At 41.2% G+C, this 27,556-nt stretch overlaps 1 protein-coding gene across 3 annotated transcripts in view; it reads right to left on the reverse strand.

Annotated features, from left to right (window-relative positions):
* Positions 1–5,766: 5,766 nt before the first annotated feature.
* Positions 5,767–27,556, reverse strand: part of LOC146861851 (uncharacterized) — an 84,608-nt gene continuing 62,818 nt past the window's right edge. Inside the window, exons 8-12 of one of the 3 annotated variants that reach the window (XM_085641016.1) lie at positions 26,608–26,688; positions 24,214–24,303; positions 23,005–23,115; positions 7,469–7,533; positions 6,926–7,059 (exon numbers count right to left, since the gene is read on the reverse strand). In XM_085641016.1, coding sequence (XP_085497142.1) covers positions 7,502–7,533; positions 23,005–23,115; positions 24,214–24,303; positions 26,608–26,688 — 314 coding nt within the window. In that variant the 3' untranslated portion in view covers positions 6,926–7,059; positions 7,469–7,501. Of the gene's footprint in view, positions 7,060–7,468; positions 7,534–23,004; positions 23,116–24,213; positions 24,304–26,607; positions 26,689–27,556 lie in introns of all 3 variants that reach the window. The other 2 variants (XM_085641014.1, XM_085641015.1) reach the window with 2 other exon arrangements.

A 27,556-nucleotide genomic window follows, 5' to 3' on the forward strand; every position in this document is an offset into this window, starting at 1 on the left:
AATATCACACCAAGTAAGTATGAGAATTCTACTGACCTGAGGTCTTTGACACAACTTGTGCCCTAAGGTAATTATAACTTGTGCCATTGCCATGCACTGCGAATTGCCCCACATATTACTTGTGACATGATCTTTGACATCATTGATAGCATGGCTGCAACATCTGAAATAACATCATTGATGATAAGACTATGCAGGGTGGGGGCGTGAGTTATAGTTACTTTAGGGTATGATTTATAGTTACTTGAGACAACTACAACTGGTGAATTTCTGTGGTTTTGTTAATTTAAAACAGTATATTTTAACTGACATTTTCAACTATGATGTTACTTTCACCCTTGTTTTTTCAGTGAATATATATATATATATATATATATATATATGTTCACTGAAATGTTAAATGACAATTGATGACATCACCGATGACATCATACAATTATTGTGACACCGTCCTATAGGTTTTGTGGACTTGAAATAATTCAATACGATGCACCTATAGACAATTTTTCATTCATCTTAGCGCAGTTGCCCTCTCAACTGCATCACATGAACTGCAATTTTAAGTCAAGAGATTGACAAGTGGGAGCTTTCAGGTTGCAGGACAAGATGGTGCTACTAGTTAGGGAGGCTCCTATCAGCCACTTTTAATCCTTTCCAAATCCACGCCCCCACAACCCGAGTGCTAAGCAGGTTCTCTCTGGATAACTGGTGCGCTGTCTTCTGTGGGGCATCACTGGGGATCCTCTTCCTCTTGCAGCAACAGACTCACTTATGTCAGGGTCAGAGATCGGGCCCAGCACGTTTGGACATTGGGCCAGCTGGGTTGCTCCTTGACTGATGGCAGTAAGAACCCCTACTGACGCTGAGGTGAACAGCGGCTCTGGCTTCCAGAGCACTAGTCGGATATTGAGCAACTCAGTCTCCGGCAGGGATGAGATGCCGAGAACCGCTGAAGGCCCGGAGACTAATGGGGGTCACCCGACCAATGCAGTGTGCAGTCCGAGACGCAGATGTAGGCTGCAGTCTGTTGACGCTGGAGCTTCTGACCACCAAGGGGGTGTGGTGGCATAGCTTGCTCCAACATCAGGAGGTATCCTGTAGCTTTTCAATGAAGCAGGAGAAGACGCCAGGGGGCCGTAGATCGCTGCATGCCCCGATTGATCAGAGTATTGTGCTGCCTCAGAAGTATGCCGGAAATGTGAGTTAATAGCCATGATGACCCCCTGCTTCCTGGGAGAATGAAGGCAGCCCCTCGTGGGCTATACATCGTAGTGCGCCTTGACAGAGGTCATGGATGAGTTTGGTTTTGCAGTAGATTGGACCTAGACCTGGTGGCAGGTGACTTTGAGTGGATCTGTGAGCTGTGGTGGTGGGTTAGCCTGACAAGTACTGGAATAAAACTGCATCAGGGCCAGCCCCCTCCCATACAACGGCAAACACATTCCTTTCTGGGCATTTTAAGGGACACTGAAAATTTGTGGGTTCAACTGAATTTCCTAGCCATGTCCAAGTGGGGATAGTTTGCTTGCTACTACATTTTTGGAATAATTCTGCCCTGCGTGAGTGTGTCTGGGTCCTAGAACAGTTGCTACACTGATGTAGTGGTGACCCAAGAGTAGAATAGGAAAAAGGTCACGCAAGATTTTTACCCAGGCCTCCTGCTGTTGTTCCAACGTGAGGGTTTCCTTTGAAGGTGCATTTGTGGCCCTGGGTCCTTGACATCTGTGGTGATCCCTGGAGGTGACATTAGACTGGACTTCCTCCACTGAGAGAGAAACTGAAGTAGAAGCCTCATTTGATTGGTTGAAATAGTCAAAGGAAAGGCCTCCGAGACGGGCCAACTGGCCCGGATAGGCAAATTTATCAGACCCTCCGTGGCAGTGGGAGATGGACGGGGTGATCCATCTTTTGCACTGGAAACACAGAGCCCCCTGTCAGAGCCGGTTTCTCCCGAAATGGTCCTAAATGCCAGACAGACCACTCAGAAAGCACTGGAAGACAAGATCGGTTGGGTAGGGGCAGAAGTATCCCTGCTGCATCAAAATCGGCAAAACTTGTCAGACCACACCAATGAGAATGAGGAGCAAATGTACTTGACAGAGGACCGATTTCATGTTCTCACAGCAGACTTCAACAAGCTTAAACATACTATTATGCAGCTAGATTGACAGTTGGAAATCTTCACCCCACAACTTTTCTGTTAGGTTTGTTTACATTCTGGATCGTGAGCAAAGATCTTCCCCCGTGCTTCATCTTAGAACGAGCCTGGTGCCCAGGCCACCCTCCTTCCTGCCCTATAATTGTAACAGAAATCAACTATGCTGACAGAGTCCTAATACTCGGAGTAGCACGAGAATGTAAAGAAGTTTTATACAATACCTCAAAAATCGTAATTTTTTACTGATTACATTACCAAAATGCAGCAAAAGCGCAAATCCTTTCAAGATGAAAAAACAAAGGCTGAGAGCGCCAATACAAGTTGCTCTACCCCACTACGTTGAAGGTAATTCATTTAGAGAAATCCCACTTCTTCAGAAATCCTAAAAGCACTTAGGACTGGGTAGGGGAACGAGTAGATGTTCGTTCTACCCTCAACAAGCTCAAAACTGGGGATAACGGGACTTGACAGACAGAACTGGCAGCGTCACCAAGTTATCATAGACCTAAAAACAGATGATGAGCCAGTTCAGATCAAGGCGTTGAAGGACAGGAAGAGGAAAAGGTACCATCCCCACGAACTCTAGCGGGATGAAGAGATGGATGCCAGTGGAGTAGGGTGGGCAGGTAGGAGGGGTAAGGTGCTGCTAGAAGGACCTCTCCCTCCCAAAAGTGTCTGATTAGTTGAGAGAATTTACAGGAATTTTGCTGATCATGGTTACTGTTAATAGACACCAGTATAATTAGTTTGTAGTGGCCTGAAAGGTTCTTTGAACTTGATGGAAGTCTCATAGTTAGAGTTAGTGGGCTACGAATGCTTCTTGTTAGATTTGAGTTTTTGTGCGACACAGTTAGCGGAAAGCTTGCAATTGTTCACTCTGTACGACACACTAGTTTCAATGATATGTTTTGATATATGTCGCATGTGAGGTTAGCTGAGTTTAAAGTCAAACGACGAAGTTAAGAGAGGGGAGATAATGCAACACTTCAAGGGTCAAACGTCAAGCAGACCTTCTTGCACGAAACTAACCGGTTGGGCTCCAGATGTGGGTTCTTTGGCAGATATGGCTATATCAAGGTTTATATCATTCAGGGATTGCACTAGGCTCTGGACAGTCACTATTTAAATCCACAGGACGTACCCTTATTGGATCACTTAAGTACAAATTGACCCTCTGGTTCGCTATGTGGGGGTTTCGGGCTTGCTCGAGGTATCTCCTGGTCCTTTGTGAGTGCCCTTTTGCCACCAGCAATGGCCGAGGACACATTAAGGTCATTGTTCAGCTTGATTCAGAATATTCCGGCGGGTTGATTGGTCCTTGGAAGGGACTTAAATACCATCAAGGACCTCTTAAGTGTGCCGGCTATGCTCAGACGTGGGTCTCAGGCTCATTGTGCGACTGGATTCAAGTCAGCCTGGCTGATGAGGGGTGATACCCTGAAACTGGTCCCAGGATGCTTGTTTTTGTTCTAGGTAGGACCTGGCCTGGCAGTTCGGGGGTAGACTATTCCCATAGGGAATAGGGTCAAGACTTATTTGCATATTGCCGAGTCCAGTCACACGGTGAGCAATAAAACAATAGATTTAGGTCCAGATCTCTATCCTGGGGGTGCATGTTTTAGTGTTCAGTATTCCATTCATGAATTGTTCTTTTTGCATTTGTCACCCTGAGTGGGACAGGTATGGGTCAAATGCTCGCCATGCCACTGGAGTCAAGCTGGCCTGGCTGATACCCCGAAACCAGTCCCATGATGCTTTTCTGGTCCAGGGAGGACCTGGACTGGCAGTTCGGGCTGGACTGTTCCCATGTGGAGCAGGGTCAAGACTGATTTGCATATGGTTGGTCCAGACTGGAGTAGCATTATGAGGAAAAAAACTAGGGGTTTAGGCCCAGATCTCTGTACTAGGGGTGAATGTTTGACATTGTTCGGCATTCTGTCCATCAATTGTTCTTTTTGTATTCAACCTACTGCAATGTCGCCCAGGGAACTCAGGAAGCATTGGGATCAGCTCCCCAATCTGAGATTTAGGGTGAGATTGATATGAACTATTACACCTTTGTGACTTCTTTTTCAATAGAGAGTGTCAGGATAGGGTCAAGTCCTACTCTGCCTTCTTATCTTTCCTCTTGGACTTTGACTTACCAGAGAACTTTGACAGCAGCCCCTGAAGTAGAATGAGCCTGGGACCATGACTTGGAGCAAGTAGGACCTAAGCAGGGTCTGTGAATTCTTCCTGTTTTCAGAGATGTATAGCTTTGCAAACCTAGATTGCTTTTGGGTGCATGAGTGCACACTCATCTCACTTCTTGTAATCATACCCCAAGCCCAAATACCAAAAACACGCCTTCTGCAGGTCCGTGACCAACATCTGTTTTTTCTGCAGTCACTATCACAAAAAATAGTTGAATGGCCTGAGGGAGCCCTACCTGTTGTTAGGGATGGGGACAACTTTGAGAGAAACAGAGGCCCAAGGGCCTCCATAATACAGTAATACTGTATTAGGGCTCTCCCTAATACAGCAATAATACTGTTAACCCATTCTTAACAGTCACATACTTCATCATTGCATCCACCCTAGCCCCTAAAAGTCGAGTGGGCTCATCCGTATTCCATGGAGCTCTTTGATATTGTTATCTTTACCAGGGAGATAACAACTAAATGAAAAATGCCTCAAACACACCTAGGTATCCTTTTATGGTTTGGGTGAATGTGGGTTAGAAAAGATTGATCTTTGATGTGGTTTTCTAGGATTTAATGATCTTATGACCCTTGAATAAACGTCAAAATGTTTCAGCCCCTACTCCTTGACCTGTCTGATCCAGGACTTTCTTCAGGGCGTGAGAGTAATGATTGCCCCAGTGTTACATAAATACATCACTAGTTACATGAGTAAGTGGCATGCAATGCTAAAATTGCATGCTGGATGAGTGGACTCACTCACCTTAATGTAGGATTGCTGTTCCTGTGAAAGAAAATGGTTAAAGCATACATAACTCAAGCTACAGCGTCTGCACTATGTTGGGAACCCACTGTGGTGCAGAATGGAAACAAGGGGAGAACATTGTCTGCTTCTAAAGAGCACATGTGTGATGGTAAAAGACCAACAATAGTGATAGAAGAGCTCCAAATCTGCAACGGCACCGAAAGAAAGCAAACGACTTGGGCTTTCAGGGCTGGCGCCTATATGCGGCAGCACTGATATGACAAATTTCCTGATCCATTCTGGTGCCTGGGGAATATCCTAAAGGCGAGGAATCTGCAGTTAGAAGTACACAACAGAATGATTATTTCAACAGTTCTCCTACCAGAAAAGGAGCTGCTTCTGCTGTTTAAATGTAGATTTTAGATAGGTACATACCTGGGCACAACACTTTTATTTAGTTAACATATTTATAGTATGCATATCCTGATCTTTAAGGTTTATTTAAACTTTACATTAAACAATACTTAAAACCACAATATATTAAAAATACTTAAGATGAAAATATCTGACAAGAAACACTAAATAATAAAACACTGCTGTAGTAACTTCTAAAAGGAAAATGGGGTAATGGTTTCTAAAAAACTTAAAAAAGGTTTTCACAAACTTGGAATTCAACCAGAAAATACCGGGATTGTTTTTTTCTTTATTTACAATTCTTAAAAAAGGAACATTTTCAATCGAATCTGAGTGCAATTTAGTCAATTATTAGAGCTTGTTTTCAGTTAATCCAGAATTCCAAGATACATACTGTTAAACACGGTACAGAAGGAGTTAACAATTCAAGTGTGAATGAAATGTCAATGGAAGAAGAAACCAGCCAGCATATAAAGGCAAACCCTGAGGATAGTAAGGATTGCAAAGGAGTGTTGCACATCCTGTAGAAGTTACAAGACTATCAGAGGTAGTGTAGTCCCTAATAAATTATATCCATAGAGTTTTCAAGAAAAAATTCAACCTACAGAATACAGCCAAAATATCAATGTATAAAACATTTCCTGAATAATCTCAGGGCTTTCCAAATGTATGGAAAGAACACTAAAACATTCCTAATTCCATCCAAGTGTTTCTAATGCACCAGGAAGTGAAACAACTGTGAGGCAGAATAAACTAGGCAAGGTTATAATAGTACAGATGAAGGCTTTACGAGTTATCTTGTTTTGCATTAAGGCGTTTCTTTCATTCCTTACATTTATATGGTCTTTTTCAATCTTCAAGTTGAATTATGTTGTTTTATGCGTTTTCCATATGTGTTCTTTCATGTCTACGAAGACTGTCCTTCCAAGTAAAACTTTTTGAACATTTTGTACACTGAAAAGGTTTCTCTCCCGAATGTGCTCTCTGGTGACCTATAAGATGGTGTTTATGACAGAAACTTTTGTCACATTCAGAACAATGGTATGGTCTCTCTTCAGAATGTATCCTCCGATGACAAATGAGATATCTTTTCTGACTGAAGCTTTTATGACATTCGCTACATTGAAAATTACCTTCTTTAGGGCAAACTTCTGCCTGTTGTCTTTGGTGTTCAATAAAATTGATGCTCTGTCCTCTCTCATAGTCTGGAATATTATATGGCTCCCAGCTCTGCTGCGCGTTTGCCTGGCCTATCAAAACAGGTCCATTCCACAAGGAGCTCCATTGGGAATTCATGTTATCCATTTCATCTTCTTCAGGGACTTCCTGGTGCAACCTGGGATGAGTGCCATTTCTAAAATCATTTTCACTTCCAGTAGCTTTCTCTGCTTGTGGCTCACAATTAGCTTCTGACCAAACGTTGCCTCTGGAGCAATTCCGCTTCAGCGATTTCAGGATGATCTTCGCATTGCTATCTTCCAATGATGCATTCAGTGTTGGATGTTTCTCGGTGTATGTTATGGTTTCTCCATTCTTAAGTTTTCTTTTCATTATCCCTTCACCTTATGCAATAAAAAACAAGTAATTAGTCTTCATATTGTAGGTCAAATACAAGCAAATACAATATACAAACATTTGCACTTTGGACAATATATGAACTTATTTCAATATATTACAAAGATGTAATATATTGCATCAATAATACCTAAGACATTACTAATAAAAGCATACAGAGTTTCAAGTCAGCTTTAAATAAATACCCCTACAATTAATTTTTTTTAACTAAACCTCTTTATCATATTCATTTCTATACCCTGGGGGCCTGATTGAGAGTTGGACAGTAAAAGAAACTCCCTGAACCTTGGGGAATGGCTAAATGCAAAGGAAAATCCATAACTGGAATATTAGCCACCACTGGGATTCACCAGTTGGACTAAGCATTTAGTTTACAAAACAAAGGAAGTTTCTTACCAATCATCTCTAAATCAGGGCCTGGATCTCTTGTTAACAATCTAGTAAGATGAGTAGGAAGCAGACTGCAAGAGAATGTTTGAGGCAAGAGGTCATAACAATCAAAGGATTTGCTTCAGAACGTAAGGTCCGCTAAACAACTTTAACTATATGCTTTTCATTATTTTTGTAAAACCTAGCTGTTCTACTCCCCCAATTCTGAAACCATATTTGATAGTTGATCCACATCAAGTGTGCAATTCTTCCAAAAAATCATTTTCATTTTTGAAACTTATTTGTTACCACTATGAAGTCTTTCTTTATGAGTTTGATGGGACCAGAAACTGCTTCTTAAGGCTGTTTGGCTTAGGCTTAGTGTACTCTTAACTATGCATACATGATGGCCTTCATGCTGGCACACTACCTTCCAACATGCAGAACACATTAGTTAATGGACAGTTTTGAAATGCAGCCTGTCAGCACAGTGATTTTAACCAATGGCAGAGGGGTAACAGGGAAAAGAAGACACCCTGTGCAATAGGAACAATATAGTCGCTATAGGGGTGACATTCTTCTGGCTCTCTCCTACTGCCAGACAGTGGATAGATCCCAAATACTCCATATCCAGGGAAAAGGTATTGTTTATATGAAAATCTGAATCAGAAAGCTAAAGAATTCAGTAAAGTTTCCTTATTACCGCTTAACAAACTAACCCTCCCAGAGAAGCATCAAGATCATAGTGCTGGGAAGACCCTGGGAGAAAGATTCCCTTATGTAAGTGACATTCAGTTATTAACTTTGTAGCACAAGATAGATATGTCCTGAATACTCCTAAGTCCCCTGTACATTTCAAAGTCTGTTGGGCTTGCAGCTTGCTAATGCCTTTTGCAGTTGCTATAGAAACTGCGTAAGGTGTTTGCCACAAAAGCTTCATAGTGCATTACACAGAAAAATACAATGCTGCAATCAAATCTCTTGTTAGTCCTTCTGATGGTAGGAAAATAGAAGTAAGAGGGCTGACAGATGTTGTTTCATGATCTTGTTAGCCGTGGAAAAGGACATTCCCAGTTTTATCTTTAATGCCCAATGACTGCCAAACAAGTCTTGCAGAAGCCTAACTTAAATATCAGATTCTGCCAGGCACTTGAAAAGAACACAATCCTCTCCACAGGGCAGGTGAGTTAACTGATGCATTTGGGCAAAACACAGCAACCACTGCATCATGCATGGATTTGTGCTTAATTGCCCCCAAAAATTCAGTTAGTCAATGGTTAGTTTCTCACAAACCACACCTACAATTAAATAGGATTGTAAGATGGGTGGTCTCCTGTGGCGGCCCCTCCATTTGGGCAAAGGAGCGCCGCCCCGAAACCATCCTCAAAATGATAATAAAACTGGTTTTAAACCCGTTTTATTATCCTTTTATTTTAATCTCCTAGATCCACCCCCAGGACTCTGACGAGTCTTGGGGGCGGGTCCAGGGAGACGACACTGCTGGTGGGGGAGTGTTGGGCACTGTTACAGCACCCGCCACAATGCAAAGTATGGCGAGTATGGCCAGTGCGACAGCCACGGTGGCGGTCGCATCCTAATAACCCCTGAGGGACTGCCACATTGTAGGCAGGCGGCCCCACTCCCCGTGACGATGGTGGACGGGAAAATTGTTGTCCAATGGCAGCGAGCCCGCCACCTCACGGCTGGCGGCAGCGGACCCTCCGCCATCGTAATGAGCCCCTAAATTCAGGGAAAGTGCTGGATAATAAAACAAAAAAATTACTACTCCTACTCCAAACTAAATAAATTCAGGGAAGGTACTGGATAATAAAACATTAAAAAAAATATTATTCCAACTCCAAACTAACTAAATTCAGGGAAAGTATTGGAAATAAAACATACAAAATTACTATTCCAACTCCATACTAAATAAATTCAGGGAAAGTGCTGGATGATAAATCTTAAAAAAACAATATTTCCAAATCCAAACTCCAAAAAATCATGAAAAATACCACACCCTAATCATGAAATAAAATAACTAATCAATTTCAGAATACAAAAACCATAAAAACATATAACAAACACTAAACAAAAACACAATTGCTATACTAAACCAAATTAATTAAATAACCAATAAATACATAATGAATAGAATGCTAAATGTACTAAAAGTTCTCGTACGAAAGAACAACATAATAAATAATGACAAAAAAAGCTTTTAACATTTTTTCATTAAATATTCCCCAAAAATATTAAGAACAAAAATATACATATATAAACTTTAAAATTAACAAATTAACATAACAAATTTTCAAACAAAGCTTTAGTCTAAATACTTAAAAATTGCCAAAAATAAGTTAAAGATTAATTAATTATTTTAAAAAATGTAATTAAATTAAAAATGTGTTTATTTTTTTTAAAACACTATTAAACACTATTACAATTACTAAAAACAAATATATTAAAGTCCATCACATTTTTAATTTTTTTAAATTTTATTAAAAAGAATACAATTAACAAAATCATTAAAACACTATTTCCACATTTTTTATTTTCAAATACAACAATTACAACTACTAAACACATTTTATATATGTGAATCATATAATACATTTAAATAAACTAACATTTTCAATATAAAAAACATTTTATTAAATTTTTTTCAAATTCATAAATAAAAAAGACATTCTAAAACTAACAACTCAATACAAAACAAAATAAAATTAATATAAAAAATAACATTTTTTTTTACAAAAGTAAAATTATATAATTGAATAACATTCTTTATTAATAAGTTACAAAAATAAATAAAAATGTACTAAAAACAAATTACTTCAAACAAATATATTTTAAATTACTCCACACCCTTAACCCCTATGAACCCAAAATCCCGCTCCTAAAAAATCTAAAGATAAAATTTGAAAAAAACTAATTACTAAAAACAAATATATTTGAAATTTCTCCCCACCCTTATTACAGAAAAATTTCAATTATATTTTTCATAAATATAAAGAAATACATGTTATAAATAACTACAATTAACATCAACAAATTTTTATAGAACATTATACTTCAAAATAAAATTACAAAAAATTTGATATTATGAACATATATTTTTAACATCGATATTACTTACCTCGACATTCTTCTTCCACAATATTCTTGACTCGCTATCCTTGACATTCGATATTTCTACTTCGATCTTCTGTCTCTGCACCTGGATTTGCATGTATATCTTATACTAAGATAGGTAAATCTGTCTTCAGCCCAAGATGGCGCAATTACCTACGTTGTGGCTAGTTTGTAATCATCAGCCATCTGGCTGTTGGACAAGATTTAAAAAAAATACGAAATGCGAGTTTTTGTAGCGTTTGGTATGAAAATGTATGTAATAAGCATATTAAGGTGGTGCCCAGTGGCGCAATGAGTGTGTCTAAATTCGACTATTTTGTGTCAACTGGATTCTACATCAAAATAATAAATTGTAATTATTAATTACTGAATATATTTGGTAGGGCTGTTGTTATTTAAAGTTAGCACATTGTAGAAAAATGACGGTACATCTGTCGCCACTCCAAGATGGTGTAAATGTTTGTAGGGAATATAATATGAGACTTTCAGCCAAGCACATGATGGGCAGAACACTTTACAAGATGGTGGTGTAATGAGCGCTATGCTGCTGGTTCGAGTAGGGGATGGAGGGAGAATACTAACATTTTATGTCCATCTCATTGTTGGGCTAAATTTTCTTTTAAAAAAAAAAAAGAGGAAAAAAAAAAGGATTGTGGTCTCATGGTTGGGTACCGAAATAGGGTTTTTTACTAGCATTTTAAAGGCAAATGCATGAAATACATGTCCTACAGAGGCGCCTGGTGGCTGGAAAAGTATGATTGAATTTGATTACGTGGGATCTACTTGATTTTACAATTACATAACGAATTGTAATTTTAATTTCGGAGATATGTGGCAGGGTTGTGATCATAGAATGACAGAATTCTAATTTGTCGTACGATATGGATGTTTTATATGTTGCCACTACCAAATGGCGGAAATGTTTACAGTGAATGTAATATGGACTATTAATGAATTACATGATGGGAGGGAAACTTAGAAACGGGATGGTGGCCGTTTGAGTAGTGAATGTAGCGAGACCACTAACATCCTGTAGGAAAATACATAAAACCCCCGATTCCGATGTCGGATGGACCAGAGTCCGTCAGACATCGGTCAGGAACTGTAACCGACCGACCTCCTGTCATTGGTTACAGACCTGCAAGTAGGATACGACCGAATCCTATACTTAACAATGGGAGTATGCATTTCGAATGGAATGCATGTTCGCTTCGTTAATTGCAGAGGTGCAGTCCATCCCTGCACCCTGTGGCAGGCACCTTGCCGGGTGCAGGGATCAACTGGGGGGCACACTAGGTGCCGTACCCATGGAGGGCCTACTGGGGGCCCCCAAAGACAATTTCCCACTGCCTTTTTGTGCTGGAAAGACCGGCACAAAAAGGCAGTGGGAAACTGCCATCGTACTCCCTCGGACAGAAAGAGGCGGCCGGGGGAGTACTGAAGGGTTTACAGATGGCAGACAAGCTCTCCGTGCCCGTCGTAAGCCACCCGGAAAACTAAGTCGGATTTCTTTCCGACCAAGCCCATCAGAATGGCTCGGTTAGAAAGGAATCTGAACGGCACGTCCTGATGCGGACAGGAGGGCTCCGACCGACGATCGGAGCCCTTCCTGCCGACATAGGAATAGGGCCCTAAGAGTTTGGATCAGTGTCAGCGGTCCTTTTAACAAAGGATCCATATGATAGCTTTTATTGCAAGACCGGAGGCTCATATTATGCTTTTCTAATCTTGCTTTATTTGAACAGCAGCAGTCAAGATTCAGAAAAACTACATATCCCATAAGCCCTGGAACCACCAGCCAATGGGAGAAGACAACACAGTACCAATAACAACCAACAGTAACACCTATAATACTAAGCTTGACTGCGAACATCCCTTTTTTTTGCTGCTCACAGTCAAGATAAGTATTGACCACATTCCTTACTGATTTTACTGTTTGGTGTGCTTTTACTGTTATTAAGGCTTTGATCTCTTAACTGTGTTGTATTCTGTGTCCTGAGCCGGCACGTAGCCACACTGTCCTCGCGCGCCTACCCCTTGCCCTCCTATGCATTCTCTGACCACGTCTTTCAGTATCCCAACATTCTAGAGCGCATTCACCCTCCGACAGCACCACGTCTTCTCCGCTTCTGGCAGTATTGTGGCACACAGTCAAGAGCATTATCCTGTGTGTTTGCCGTCTGGTGACTGCCGCTACCCTGCGCTCAACGTTTCCGTCCAAGCCCTTATGATTTCGCCTCTCAGGGGTGCAGCCTACGTTCCCATCCCCTTGCTCTCTTGGCTTCATCTCTTTAGCATTGATCAGGCCTCGGTTCAAGCCTAGAGGCGGTGCTTGGTCCCGTTAGGCTTGCCATTAGCCCTTTCTAGTCCAGTTTTATTGTAGGGCTGGTTTTTTATTTAGTTTCTCCATGGAAGTAGATAGTTCTCCCCTGCTTGAGGATGAGGATAATTTGAATGAATTCATTCAGACTTCAGTTGAACAGGCTGTGGCAGCCTCTGTGGACAAGGTCACAATAAATATAGAAAATTCTGTAATTAATGTAATATCAAGGACGATTTTGGCCCATTCTGCGAGGGAACACAGAAAGTTCAGAGAAAAGGGGTACATACCCTTTACTGGCTAACGTTAAACCCAAAGAAAAAGATAATGCTGCGCTTTTGATTAGTGAGGTTTCCGCACACATGATAGAGGACGAGTTCCTCTCAGGCCTGCTTCTAGAAGTATGATAAAAAAATGTAATATCAAATCCTCTTCATCCAAGTGTATAAAGAAGTTGAGCATATTTTGTCTCCCACAGTCATATCTCATATCCCCGATACTGATGATGGGGCTAGGGACGATGATCCTTTTTCCGCATCTTTCCCTAAAAAACATAAACTGGTTTCTCCCGCTCATGACCCTTTCAAAGCAAAGTTGGTTCTGGACTCAGAGGGTTTCCCCATGTTTGACCCCAACCTTATTCATCACTCTAATTCAACCAAGTGGTTTCCAACCGAACATGTGGGAGAGAATGTACCCTCTAGATTGCTCTTACCTCTTGAAGCAAATAAGAGCTAAATTGAAGTCAGAGTGCCACTGCCCCTCCCTTCCTTCTAAAATGAATATCACCCCAGCCGTAGACCCTTCCCTGCTCACTTTCTTTTCCAAATTTGGAGAAGGACCCTCAGAAGGGCGTGGATAAAGCTTGGTCCACGTGTCAGTACAAGTTATTAGACATTGTTGGTCCGCTGGCCCGTATTTTAAACTAGTCTGGATAACTCTGCCATTGATCCTGAAGTTCTCTCACTATGGGTGCAAAGAATCTTCTGCTTACTTGGCAGTGCCAACGCCGCCATAACTCATGGATGTAGTAAAGTTCTGCTATTAAAACTGGACCCTAAACTGGTAAACCTGGCCTCTTTGGACCGTGGTTTTAAGGCTGAAGGTCTTTTGTTTGGACATTCTTTTATTAAGGAACTCAGTAAATACGTTCTACCTTTGCATCGCTTGACAAAGCACAACAGTCACTGAGAAAAGTTATCCCCAAATGTGCTTTCACCAGGGCCGGTAGAGGCAGGAGCCGCTTTACCAACTGCAACTTCAACAACCAAGGTTCCAGAGGCTCCTACAATTCCTCCTACCAGGATTGCAAGCCCGAGTTCTATCGACTTAGTTTGTTTCTACCAAAATGGCGTTCTATAACATCAGATCTATTGATGCTAAACACTGTTCAAGGTTATCTTATAGAACTTTACTCAAGGCCTTTGCAGACTGTGTTTCCTTCCTCTCCAAAAAGTCTCCTCCAAAATGGTCAACCTCATATCCTCAGGGCTGTTTTCAGAACTTTATACTGTAAACCTGTACATACTGTACACACTGCATCTTCTGTAGTAGTTAACATACTTTCAAAAAGCATAAGCATAATAGGAGCCTCCGGTCTTGCAATAAAATGTAGAATTCCCCAGAATAATTATGAAGGAAAGTCTTAATTTTACTAAAGACATGGAGGCGAGTATGATCCCACCTCAACATTGATTCATTTCATGCTTCTCTCCCTCCGTGACAGTGGCTCCAGCACCACTTTCTTTCTCTTAAGGATTTTTCATCTTCTCCTGGTGCTTACTACCAGTCTCCTCCTCTGGATCTTCATGGAACTTCTCAGTCCACTTCGTCCTCCCTTGTTTTCTTTCGTCCTGGAGTTATGGACTTCTGCAGAGAACTTTCTCTTTGACTTTAGCATGTACAATTGTGTTTTCCCTAGTTCCTTTGTTCAATGTTTATTAACTTCTCGCACAAGAAAAGAGGGCTGGTCGCAGTCAAGCTTAGCATTTTTGTAGGTGTTGCTGGGCTACTATTAGTTGTGATTGGTACTGCGTTGTTTTCTACAATTGGCTGGTGGTTCCAGGCCTTATTGGATTTGTAGTATTTCTGAATCTTGACTGCTGCTGTTCAAATAAAGCAAGATCAGAAAAGCATAATCCTCGCCTCCATGTCCTTAATGAAATTAATACTTTCCTCCATAATTTACTAGGGAAATCTTCATTGTTTAATATTTTGTGCTCTTCATTTTGGATCACTTACATCTCTGCTCAGAATTATTGAGGATATATAATATATGGCAAATTAAGAACTGTACAGATCGTGTAGTTTACTTTTTAAATGGAATTTAAGAATGGATACAGGTTTTATAAATATATTTCAGAGCAAGTCGTTGGTTGATATGGAATATTGTGAAGGATTGTTCCACCACTGATCATTTTTTGTAACTAATGATACTAATTTTGTATGCCGATATAGGATGTTTTTTGATATAGGAAAGTATGGATCCTCCAAAGAATAATGAATCGTTGAGAGCTGATACGAAAATGATATTTTCTAAAATGTTGTTAAATGGTGTGTTCTATATAATAATTAATGGATATGACATAGTAATTATGTATTATTAATTCAACATTTGAAACTATTTATGGAATATGAGGGATATTCAAATGTTTGTTGGAGGGGATTTGTGTGAGTATTATGTTTATGTAAAAAGTGTTGATGTGCGTATTGTTATGTATTGTGGTTTTTAATGTATTTATTCGTATATATGTTCTTTGCAGCACTGATAAAGTCCCTTATGAGAACGAATCGCGTTGGCTGTGCTAACAAGATCTGTGTTTTCTCAAGAAGATTGAACTATAAACAGATTTTAACATTAATAATTCCACTGAGTCTACTTCTGTTGGATGGAATCAACATTGCTGTGAAGATAATACAACACCACAGACGCTTGGGAATATAATACAATTTTCCAAGGACTATTAAAAAGGCTTGAACTGTAATAAAGTTTGGAGTGCTTCCCCTTTATGTATACACATATCTAAAGCTGTGTGTGTCTGCTTTACCCGAGGAGATGCGGGAGCCACAGGTTGCGCAGAGCCATGCTAGTGCAAATGTGGTGGGGGATTATAGTAACAGCCAGACTGTTAGCAGCCATGTTCACAGCCTGTTAGCAGTTTCAGATATTCACTGCCCTTCCTTCCAGATAAGTCTGCAAGATCAGCAAGCGTGCTGTATATCCTTATGGGCATACCAAATGATCACCCTCGCCCAAAACTAAAGTTTAAGTGTTATATATCAGAAGCCTAATTCATCACAATGCCCTGAAATGAATCACTTTGCATGTACTCTTCTGTGACCTCTTGACGAACTGCGCTTTTTAGCATAGCTATATAAGTAAAGGTGGGGTTGAATCAAAATCCACAATGGCATTAACTACCTTTTTTTTTGCTGTTACGCTAATGTTTTTTGAATTCATATTCAGAAAGTAGAAAAAAATCACCTATTTTAAATCAATAACAACTTCAACAAAGGACAACAACTTTAAACTCAATCTAGCTTCAATTAACACCACCACCTACAGTAATGACCCGTCAAGAACCCTGCTTACATCACCTCTAACCCCACTCAAATCGCTGAAAGAGAAACATCAACATTTACAATAAAAAGTAGAGTCCCACATCCGCATGAGACAAGAGGAACAGCTCACACTTACTGAACACCACAAAAATAACAAGACAGAGTGGGAAAGAAGAAATAGTACCTCAATCACAGAGCGAGCAGCAGATGGGCAATAATTGCATTGAATAAATCTGTGCTTGGTACATATACCACAGAAAAAAAGGAAGGGATGCTTTGCAGTGCTGCCCAATTAGAGGCACCAAATAAGAGTGACAAAGAAGACACGAATGGTAAGCAATAGGATGGGCTGCAAGCATCTTGTACACAATAGTCTCACAAGCAATAACGCATGCGCAAGTAGTGCATGCGCTGTCGCAGGCAAGAACTAAAAAAGAAACTGGAGAGTTTAAGAGGATGACAATATCACAGTGGAGCAAACACCCATGTCTGTAGTGCTTTGGTGTTTGTTCCGTGGTGAGTTAGCTGCAAATCCTTTTCCTTGTGAACCAGTCAGTTATACAGCTGTTATCTTTGGCTTATCACCATAACGAACTGTATGTAACTTTTGCTTTCTTACAAAGCAACTACAGGGTAACCAGTCATAAAATGACACAGATATATATGCACAGTTACAGTACCTAAAAGGGTAAACGAGGATGCTCACTGAGCAAATCTTCTATATCCATGGTTTGTCTTGGAGGTAGCCAACACCAAAACCCTTGCATACTACTAAAGCAATTTGTACGACTTCATATAGCAAGATCCTTTTTTGCAGGCTTTTGTATACAACAATACCAATCCTCTCTTAAATTGATTGATGTCAATATGTGCTTTTCAAAATAAATATGTCAGGCCTACTACCTTTATAGCAACACTTCATAATAAACAGGTCAGAACTATAGCCATGATAACTGGCTTGCCAGCATAACCAACTATGTCCCACTGTATTGAATTAAAGCTTTGCCAGAGGCTGAAACGTGCAATACATGCACTCCTTTCAGAAGAGGCACCCAATTTTGGCCCAGTTTACTCATGTACTCACCAGAACCAACATGTGGGTTTGAGCCTAGAGCCCTCCATGTAGGGTAATAAACTGCTTGTGTCTTATAAGGCATTTGGCACCAAGCCATGAGGCCTACCAGGCTCAAGACTGGAATCCCAAGTCTGAAACATGTTATGTTAAAAAGATTTCTATAGCGCTCTGTTACCCAGAGGTGTCCTGGCACTGTACACTACCCACCTGAGATTAACCAGTGATTATGCTGAAGGAGGAGATTATATGAATAGCCAGGTTTTTAATTCTTTCCTAAAGGAGAAAAGCTCCGTGATATTTCTAAGCTGAAAAGGCAAACCATTCCATGCCTTAGCAGCACAATGGCAAAAACTCCTACCTCCCCAGTTAGCTTTATTAAGGCGGGGAGGGTAACTAATTTGGCCTGAGCCGAGCGTAGATCTCTTCCGGGGACATACCACTGAAAGGCATGTTTCAGAAAATCAGGACCAGCTCCACTGAGTGCTTTAAAGATAATACACAGTGCTTTGAACTGAATTCGTTGTTTAACGGGCAGTCAGTGGAGTGTCCTGAGACCCAACCTTACAGAGATAAATCTAGGTGTCCCTGTGATCAGCCTGGCTGCCGCATTCTGCACGATCTGGAGTCTGACCAGGTGTCTCTCCTGGATGTTAATATAGAGACTGTTACAGTAGTCCAGTCGAGACAGAATGAGTGCTGTGACTACTGTCTTCAGGCTGTCTTCAGGGAGGAGGAATTTGATTTTCCTAAGGGTTCTTAGAATGAAGAAGCAGGAGGAAACAACCCTGCTAATTTGATCACCGAAGGAAAGTTTTGAGTCAATAATTACTCCCAAATTCTTAGCCCGAGCCACAGGTGCTGGGGGTGAGCCCATTGCTGCTGGCCACCAATCTGGAGTCCAGAGGTTAACGATATTCCCAAAGACAATCACCTCTGTTTTGTCAGACTTAAGCTTTAGGCAGTTAGATGCCATCCAGGCTGAAATCCCCTGCATGCAGTTATGGCAACTGGATCCAATCTCAGCCTCAGACCCCTTTTTAATAGACAGCACAATTTGTGTGTCGTCCGCATATGAAGTCAACTGGAATCCAAATGATCTAATCAGGACGGCCAGCGGTGCCATATACACATTAAACCGTGTGGGGCTGAGCGAGAACCCCTGCGGAACACCACAGGGAAGAGAAAAAGGTCTTGATCTATCTCTGCCAAGATCTACTGTCTGGGTTCTGTTGGTCAAAAACGACCTGAGAAGATCCCAAGCCTTGCCTGTAACCCCGGCCGCAGATAAACGGTCCATCAGAACCACATGATGGACCGTATCAAATGCGGCAGAAAGGTCCAATAAAATGAGTATGGCGGCACCACCTTGGTCTAAGGCCTTTCTAACCTCCTCAGTAGATTTGATCAATGCCAGCTCAGTGCTGTGTTCAGCACGAAAGCCGAACTGTGTCTTGTCAAGCAAAGAGTTGGTTTGGAGGAAAGAACTGAGTTGACCATTCATAGCCTTCTCGATAATTTTCCCAGGGAAAGGGAACCGAGAAATGGGCCTATAGTTACACGAATCAAGTGGATCTAGGTTGGGCTTCTTTAAAAGGGGGAGGATGGAGGCTATTTTCCAAGCGCTCGGAAAATGAACATTATCACAAATAGATGCAAACAGTGGAGTGAGAACTTCCACAATCACTTCCGGAACCTGTTGCAAAATAGAAACTGGACAAGGGTCCAAGGGGGAGCCAGATCGAATGTCAAGTAAAAGTTTAAAAACATCAGGTAAGTTTAGTGAAGTAAAACGATCTAGTATTGGAATGTGCTTGTTACCATCAAGTGGTTGTGTTGAAGCGGCCTCCATGGCATCAGAGGGCGTGAAGGAAAAGGAAGAGAAGATCTTTTCTACCTTTTGTAGGAAAAAAGCAGCCAGAGTCTCACACAATTCTGGACTACTTTCGGTTTTGCAGCTAGCGGGAGTAGTGAGTCTAGAAATTGTGTTAAACAGGACCTTAGATGAGGGTCCTGCCTTCCTAATTTGATCTCCAAAATATATTTTCTTTGTTTCCAAAAGCAATTTTTTATATTTGGAGAGACATAATTTATAGATCTCTGTCATAAATATCTTACCTTTTCCTCCACTTACGTTCAAGCTTTTTACATTCAAGTTTCTGTTTTTTTAGATTTTCAGAATACCAAGGGGCAGATGGCACTGTCCGTTTAAGGATACATTGTTTGCCTGGCGCTAGTTTCCGAAAGGCAGAATCTATCCATTCCGTATAAAAGTTTGTATCTAACTCGACATTAAATGATGGAGCAGGCCGTGAAACTTTTAACAAGTTCCCCAGTTCTAATCTATCAATGTTTTTCCAGTCCCTAATGGTTGTGGCCACCTTAGTGGAGGATCTGAAAGAATGACGATTAGTTAGTTTAAAATCAAAAAGAATCGCCGCGTGATCCGTCCATGTGAGTGGAACTGTTTTGGTATAGGTAAGGCAGGGATTGTTTGAGAAGATCCCATCCAGAATATGTCCTGCAGAGTGAGTGGGATCTGTCTTGAGATCCCCACCACTAAATATCTGCTGCAATTTGATATTATCAGTGTTGGTAAGATCTTCAAGATGAAAGTTAAAGTCTCCCATCACCGTAAGAGACTTATTACACAACCCTTCCTCCAATAGTGTACCAATCGAATCTATGAACCTGCCCTTGGACCCTGGGGGTCGATAGAGAAGAATGGCATCAAATGTGTCATGATCTGATATTTGCATGTTAATAGACACTGCCTGACAAGCCAGATTGGAGGCCTTAGTACAGGTGGGCTTTAGAGTTTCATGACATTTCACTGCCAGTCCACCTCCTCTTTTGGTAGGTCTGTCAAGTGTATAACATAGAAAACCGGAGGGAATGGCATTAAAAAGATCAGGGCCGGACGTTTCATTAGTCCAGGATTCCGTTATGAGGGCTAATTTGATGTTATAGTCTTCCATGAATAAAGCGCATTCTATACCATGCTTAATTAAAGACCTAACGTTAAGAAGAAGACATTTCAGAGGCTCATGATCAAATAAACCAATCCTGCCACTGAGAATTTTGCCCTCTATACTGCCAGAATTCTCCACAGTCAATGTGTTGTGACATTTGTGGCATTGCTCAACCCGCAATCCTCTGATACTGTCAGGGTTAACCCGAGTGCAGCTGGCCTTGCCCCCTTTCGGGTCCCAGCTCAGCAGTTCCTCCCTGGAATAGCTTCTAACAATGGATAAAGGAGAACCAGGGGAAATGGCCCTAAGCCCGGACTTAGCGCAGACGGGCGCAGACGGGCTTGCCTTCGGCGCGCCCGCTGCCCGTGTCCGCTGCGCGTTCGCGGCATTGTGGGATTTATGCCGAAATCTGTCCAACCACTGAAGCGCTAACCGCTAACAGTCAAAATGGCGGTGAGCTGTGATTAATTCCCCCTTCCGGCCCCGTGATAACACGGCTTGTGGAGTAGATGAGCAGCAATATGTAAAGTGCAGGATCAGAAAATAAGTTATTGTGCAAATAGCAATCAGCGATTAAAATCAGAAATGACAGGTAAGCTTAAAATGATAAAAATAATTAAGAAGAGTTTCAGCAAATCTCAAACACCGACCTGACGAGCATTCGACACAGCTTCGTCTTAGGTGGTAGCGCTGCGCGTTTGCGACAGCGTGGGATTTATGCCGAAATCTGTCCAACCACTGGAGCGCTAACCGCTAACAGTCAAAATGGCGGTGAGCTTTGACTAATTCCCCCTTCCGGCCACGTGATAACACGGCTTGTGGAATAGATGAGCAGCAATATGTAAAGTGCAGGATCAGAAAATAAGTTATTGTGCAAATAGCAATCAGCGATTAAAATCAGAAATGACAGGTAAGCTTAAAACGATAAAAATAATTAAGAAGAGTTTCAGCAAATCTCAAACACCGACCTGACGAGCATTCGACACAGCTTCGTCTTAGGTGGTAGCCTAACATCAGAATCAATTTCTGAATATACATGACCCTCTGAGGAGGAGGATTGTCTTAAGCACCGCCCTCATAAAGATTATCATCTGTGTGGAAGTGAGGTGAGAATTCTGGACCTTGAACATTCTGCACCTTCACAAACTACAACCAGACATTGGATTGAGCTGTTGACAGCACCTGTCAGTGCATGACCTCAGAATTATGTGGTCAAGTCCTCGTGATTGCTCATGTGTTATATAACTCATTCATATTAATTGTGGAGCTCCAAACAATTTTGCAACTACAGTTGCTGTTGACTCTTAGACTCCCTCTAGGGAACTGTACATACCCTCTTTTTACTAATTTATCACAGTTGCTCTCAATCAAGTTGTGAGCAGTCCCTGACGATGAACCATGGATTTGCCCACTAGGGGCACCCACAAGCACAAGTGGAACAATGATCCTTTCACAACATTTTGTTTTAAACAAATTAAGCTTCCCACTGTACATACTTCCCTCACCACTTGTACATAACTGTATTCATATGAGTTATTTCACACTTATCACCAGTGCAAACGTACTGAAAATTGCACCAGTATTCATGTATCACACAACTGATGAGTCTTTTGACCTGACTTGTGTGCAGCATTTAATGTACAAAGGAAATTATTTGTAGCACTGCACACACATAGCTAGTAGGAATCAGTAGATTATCCTATTTCCATGCAGTGGCAATTACTCCAATTTCTAACAGATGCTGTAGGAAGGAAGTAACCTTTCCTAAAGATTCTTCCAGCAAAACTGAACTACTTTACAGTAGTTCACCGCAGGGCGTAGTGAAAGCTGCATGTACAAAATTCTCTCCAGGAAAAAAACATTTGCATCCATTCCTTTAAGTACACACCTAATGTGATAAGCATCAAAGGCGTTTGTTCGAAAATCATTCTCTCTACTCTAAACAGCTTTACAGATTTAATTCTACAATCGCTGAAACAGCTAGAACAACATGTTACTGTGGTCTGAACAGTTATACAAAGAGAGCTCGCCAGCCTAACCATGGCATTGATCTTTTTCTCAGGAAGCCTCACAACTTCAATGTCTAGAAGACAACCAATATATGTTGTTACAAACATTCACCACCAGCTCTGTAACAGGGACAGATTTATCGGCCTGGTTCCCCAATTTTGCACTCTACTGTTCTTAGACTATGGGTCTGGACATACCAGCAAGATGGCCAACACCTCTCTGCTTCTATCTCAATGGGAAATTGTCTTTCCCTCAAACTATGCTGAAATCATCAAGAATGTGACATAACAGTCAATGTTCCTCTAGTCAGCTTACAAAACAACTTCCATATGATCTAACCTGAGTAAAGTGTGGGTGCTGGTTAAACATAATAGCCAGACCCATAAATGTGCTTCTTTCTGGAGTAACTGAGAGCCTAAATTGGTTGTTGGAACTTTAGTAGAGCCTAAGACATCAGGCAAGCCCCTTCACAAATAGCCAGGATTTATTTACTCACTTGTAGGACCAATAATTCTTTCTCTTTTTCTGATGCGGTTGATTTCGATTGGATAGGTCTCACCCTCTTCATTAATGCAGATCGAGGGAAGTGTTGGAGTAACATGAGGCACTGTTAAAAAACACATTCAAGTTAGTAACTATATGGTGTCATGGTAAAGGAGCCCTAATTGTAGTCCTGACAAAGACGTGTCCTTTAATATTTTGTCTTATAATCTGTTGACTTAGCTAACAAATCTTTATATGTCCTTCCAAAATGTGTCTTGTACATTCTTTAACCAATTACATTGTGATTGCAAGAAACTGCCTTTTGCTGGCAGTGGTTGACTGTAGCCTAGCGTTAGAAAGAAAAGACTTTTGCAATACAGTTCATAAAAACATAGACATCAGGAAAAAACTGGAGTGCAAGTTAGATGGAGGAATCATGCAATAGGTCAGAGGTGGAAAAAGGCTAACTCCCAGTTTCATTCCCTCATTGCACTTACTAAAGACCTGATTTACAAAGATCTGTGCACCTATCTATGCACTAAAAAGGCACTTGTGGTCAGAAATTCCATCTTCTGATTGACAGTATTATAATTAGCATAACAGTAGGAGACTGTTCAATATAGTGGGTTTGTCACCCTCACCAGTTATATATTGAGAGCTGGGAGTAGGGATGGCTTTGGAAAAACACAGTAACCCTTACAAACAATGAATTTGGTAGATATTCACAAAAATTATGTGAACAAATTCCCACACTAGAAACCCATGTAAAAATGGTCCTCTATATGACAAGAATAAGTGTCTTTCCACGGTAGCAAAATGAAGGTAACAGCCCAATTAATCCATGAGCATGCAGAGGAAAGTTTTTTTCCCCACAGGGAAAAATAATTTCCCTGCAGACAAAAAAGTCATTACAATGTATATGTTTTTGTGATGTGTACTTCTGGGGATTGCCCTCAAAGAGAATAAATCACTAGAAAATCACACACAGAAAGCTTCAGCTTGTGTTGATTTCCATCCATATTTAAGGTAATCTTCAGAATTTTTCTGAAAATACCAAAATGTACTCACATAATAGATCCCAATCTACAATAAGTACAAATCCTAATTTTCAAGGGAAGCTTTGTGAATTGGGCCTTAGGCACATTTTTTATATGTGTTTCGATCACCAATTTATTTCTAAATTGTCCTGAGTTAAGAAGAATTGCAAGGCTATGCAGCTTACCTGACTTCATAGACCTGCTGCTTTCTTCTTTTTCTTTGCCAAGATGTTCTCTTAAACTTGTCTCTATCTCATTCCTATGAAAGGGGAATCCTGCAGTAGAATATAACTAGTTAATTTCAAAATGCCATTTGTATACCCATTCATAAGCACTAAAGAGAAAATGAGGGACTACGCCACAAAGTATGTCCTGTAAACATACATACACGTATTTATTTATTTATAAAGTTTTATATATCGCGAACATGACCACCGAGGGATCAGATAACACTAATACTCCTGGTGTGCAGCTACATTGTGTGTTGCTTTGTTGCTAAGAAAGGAGCCTTTCTTTTACGATGGAAGCCCTCAACAACCCAGAGATGGCATGCTTTTACAGTGTCCCACCTCATTTTGGCATTTGGAGAAAAACCGCAGTGGTCTACAATCTTATCGGAGCCCTTAGGAGATTGTAACACATGCCTAAGTCCCTACTATAGAGGTGTGGTTGAGATCTATCAGAGGTGCAGAGGGGAATTAAGAGAAGAAGAAAGCAGGATTAAAAAAGACTCTTGGTGGACTGAAGTTTTATTGTTGTCCCTAGTGGGCAGAATAAAAAGCTGGGGATTCAATTCACCTGGAGAGAGAGGTCGACATGTTTCTGCCTTAGACAAATGCTCTCATAGAGGTGCAGCTGCATTCATCAGGACCATTCCCTCCCTGCCTATGTAAATATGTATTGAAAAGAGTAAGAATAAGATGCGATATACAACACCAAGGGCCTCATGTAGGTAGCCATATACCGGTCGGTAACGGCCGATTTTCGGTAATTATACCGTTACCGACCGGTATATTGGCTATTGGTATGTAGGGGGTCAATTTCTGAAATCGGAATTTACCGAATCGGTAAAACTACCGAATCGGTAAAATTACCGAATCGGTAACGTTACCGATGTGGTAATTTTACCGATTCGGTAGTTTTACCGAATCGGTAAATTCCGATTTCAGAAATGATATGTAGGGGGAGTGTGTGTGTGTGTTTATGAGTCGGTATTTACCACCAACTTTTAGTTGGTGGTAAATAATTCATGTATGTGTGTATGCATTTGGAAGCGCGTAGCAGTGTGCAATGTGGCATACATACATGCCCTTAGGGCATGTATGTGTGCCACATGTGCACACATGGCCGAATCAGGGGTGCAACAGGGTGTCAATGTGACACCCTGCCACCCTTGCATTTTCTCCACCATTACCGAATCGGTATTTACCGATTCGGTAATGAGGCATACCTTCCCCTCAATGGGAAGGTATGCCTCATTACCGAATCGGTAAATACCGATTCGGTAATTACCGAATTGTAACGAATCGGTAAAAAATACCGACTCATTACCTACATACGAGTTACCACTTCTAAAATACCGATTCGGTATCGTTCGGTATTTTAGAAGTGGTAACTGGTATGCTACCTACATGAGGCCCCAAATGACTTTTCTGGTGGGAGGCCACAGGTATGTATCCTGTGTGAATCAAGGTCAGTGCTTCAACTTATCTTCCAGACATGGCATGCATGGAGTGGTACCTCCTCCATCTCACATGCAAGCCCATCATGCTGTCTGTGAAAGATGAGGAGTCAACTTTCACAGACAGCAGGAAGAGTTTGCTTCCTGTATGCGAGTCCGTCATGCTATACCTAAAAGGTGAGGAGACATTACAACAAAGTCTACCCCCAGTCAGCGTTAATGAAGCTGGTACTACTGGTATTAGGCAAACACATTTGAACAAGGTACAAAATAGCTACATTATCTAGTTTTTGGGAAGCTGCTCAAAGGGAACTGTTAGTCAGTGACAGGACTGAGGACAGAAGCCTACAGACACAGAAACGAGTATGGTTAGTCTCCAAATGTAGCCTACCAGTAGAAACTATATATACTGTGACTTCCACATCAACACCATATTACGGACCTTTATTCTATCACCAGCATGAATCCTTTCAAACCTCACCCATTGGCTGAGGACACCAACAAGGCATAACTACCAAATTATATCCACCACCAGCTACACAACTGTATTGGAAATTGCCTTGAAGTGGCTGAAAGGTGGAATGTTGGTGTGATTTAAAATACTTAAGTAAATAAAGCCAATCAGCTCCTTCTGAAATGTTCGGTTGCATAGACTCAAAATGGCAAAAGGTTTATATATGTTATACTGCAGTTGAGATTGAAAACTAGGTATCATAGGGGGCATGGGCAAGATAACAGCTTGAAGTGCTTTCAGGTCGTAGTATATGTGAGCACTACACCCTGCACTCCATTTCCTTGCTATTTTACCATGAGGACATTATGAGAGAAAAAAACAGCAAGACAGAAAATTATTTCTGCCCCCAATGTCTTTGTTTTCTGGTTAGCCTCCTTGACTCACTTCCTGGAGCTGTGAGTGGGTTCTCTCCTTGGCATCGACTTTTTCTTTCCTGCGTCTCTTCATCTGGAATTGCACATCTGTCTGGCAAAAGAAAATGCAGATGAATATGGCCATTGGGGGCATAGGTCGCCTGTCTATGCAGAGCACAAAGCCATTTGTTGCTAGAGAATACGGGAGCAGTGGTCCCCTTATGAATGGCCGCCAACAACATGCTCATACAACACCCCACTCGCTGAGAAATCAGCCCTCCAGCTTCCTGTGGTGGCAGCTGGGGCAGGGCTTAGAGGATTGCTTCCTCGGTCACTCCTCGACCCAGGATCTACCTTCCCAGCTGCAGAACAAGCAAGGTAGAAAGAAGTAATTGCCAAGTTAGATTCAGTATCAGTCTCTTATATCCTACTCCAAGATGACAACATAGTAGGATGTTTCAGCTTTGCAGGTACTTACACAAAGTCAGTGCTGTTGGTTTTGCCACTGCTTTTTGGTAGTACTTTTAAGCAACGGCAAAAGCAACAAAAAAATGTTATTGCCGTCTTGCCAGCGCTGAACAGCACCACTAAATAAAAATGCAGAGAAAAAGATGGAGGAGATTCTAGGTGATTTGGCACTTATCAAGTTTATTACATGTCCCCCAGTTCCTTCCACTGTAAAACATCAGTCTGCAACCTTTTTTAAGCAAGGTCTCCTGTCAGATGTGATCTCATTGCACAGATGCAACCCTTCTTCCTATTGACAATCCACCAGAGAAAATTAGAAGCAAGGAGTTTAACATGTGGTTTAAGACTGCATGAAAAGACACATTCTTTTTATAGTAGATCCCGGCTGGCAGTCGGTAACGTATAGTGCAGTTGATTTATACCTTTGCCGCAGATTCATATGTAACCTGAGATCAGACCTTCAATTCTGTCAGAGCAAACTCATCCTTTCATCTTCCAGAGGGAAAAAATTC

Source organism: Triturus cristatus, chromosome 2_2, assembly GCF_964204655.1.
Source record: "Triturus cristatus chromosome 2_2, aTriCri1.1, whole genome shotgun sequence".
NCBI classification, from domain to species: domain Eukaryota; kingdom Metazoa; phylum Chordata; class Amphibia; order Caudata; family Salamandridae; genus Triturus; species Triturus cristatus.